This window comes from Alligator sinensis, unplaced genomic scaffold, assembly GCF_000455745.1.
Source record: "Alligator sinensis unplaced genomic scaffold, ASM45574v1 scaffold1056_1, whole genome shotgun sequence".
Lineage (NCBI taxonomy): Eukaryota > Metazoa > Chordata > Crocodylia > Alligatoridae > Alligator > Alligator sinensis.
Window position 1 is genome coordinate 291,985 of NW_005842818.1, and position 423 is coordinate 292,407.

At 70.4% G+C, this 423-nt stretch overlaps 1 protein-coding gene across 1 annotated transcript in view; it reads left to right on the top strand.

Annotated features, from left to right (window-relative positions):
- The first annotated feature begins 287 nt into the window (after positions 1 to 287).
- The window catches only part of ASB13 (ankyrin repeat and SOCS box containing 13), a 12,533-nt gene continuing 12,397 nt past the window's right edge, over positions 288 to 423 (top strand). Inside the window, exon 1 of the mRNA XM_006035301.3 lies at positions 288 to 349. Within this exon, the coding sequence (XP_006035363.1) occupies positions 307 to 349 (43 nt within the window). The 5' untranslated portion in view covers positions 288 to 306. The remainder of the gene's footprint in view (positions 350 to 423) is intronic.

Here is a 423-nt window from a genome sequence, read left to right on the forward strand (position 1 = left end):
AGCTGCGGCCGGGGGCAGACCTGCAGGGGCGGAGAACTACAGCTCCCGGCGTGCCTTGCGCGAGCACATGGACCCCCCCTCCTGCCCGGCCCCTCGCGCGGGGGCTTCTGGGAGTTGTAGTCCGGACCGGCGCCATGGACAGGTCGGTGCACAACAGCCCGCGGCTGGGGGACATTGGTGAGTGCAGGGGGGGCTGTGCCCCTGGAGGGTTTCTGCCAGGGGATCATTTTGGGGGTGTCCCTGCTCCCCGGTCCTGCCCGGCCCCTCGCGCGGGGGCTTCTGGGAGTTGTAGTCCGGACCGGCGCCATGGACAGGTCGGTGCACAACAGCCCGCGGCTGGGGGACATTGGTGAGTGCAGGGGGGGCTGTGCCCCTGGAGGGTTTCTGCCAGGGGATCATTTTGGGGGTGTCCCTGCTCCCCGG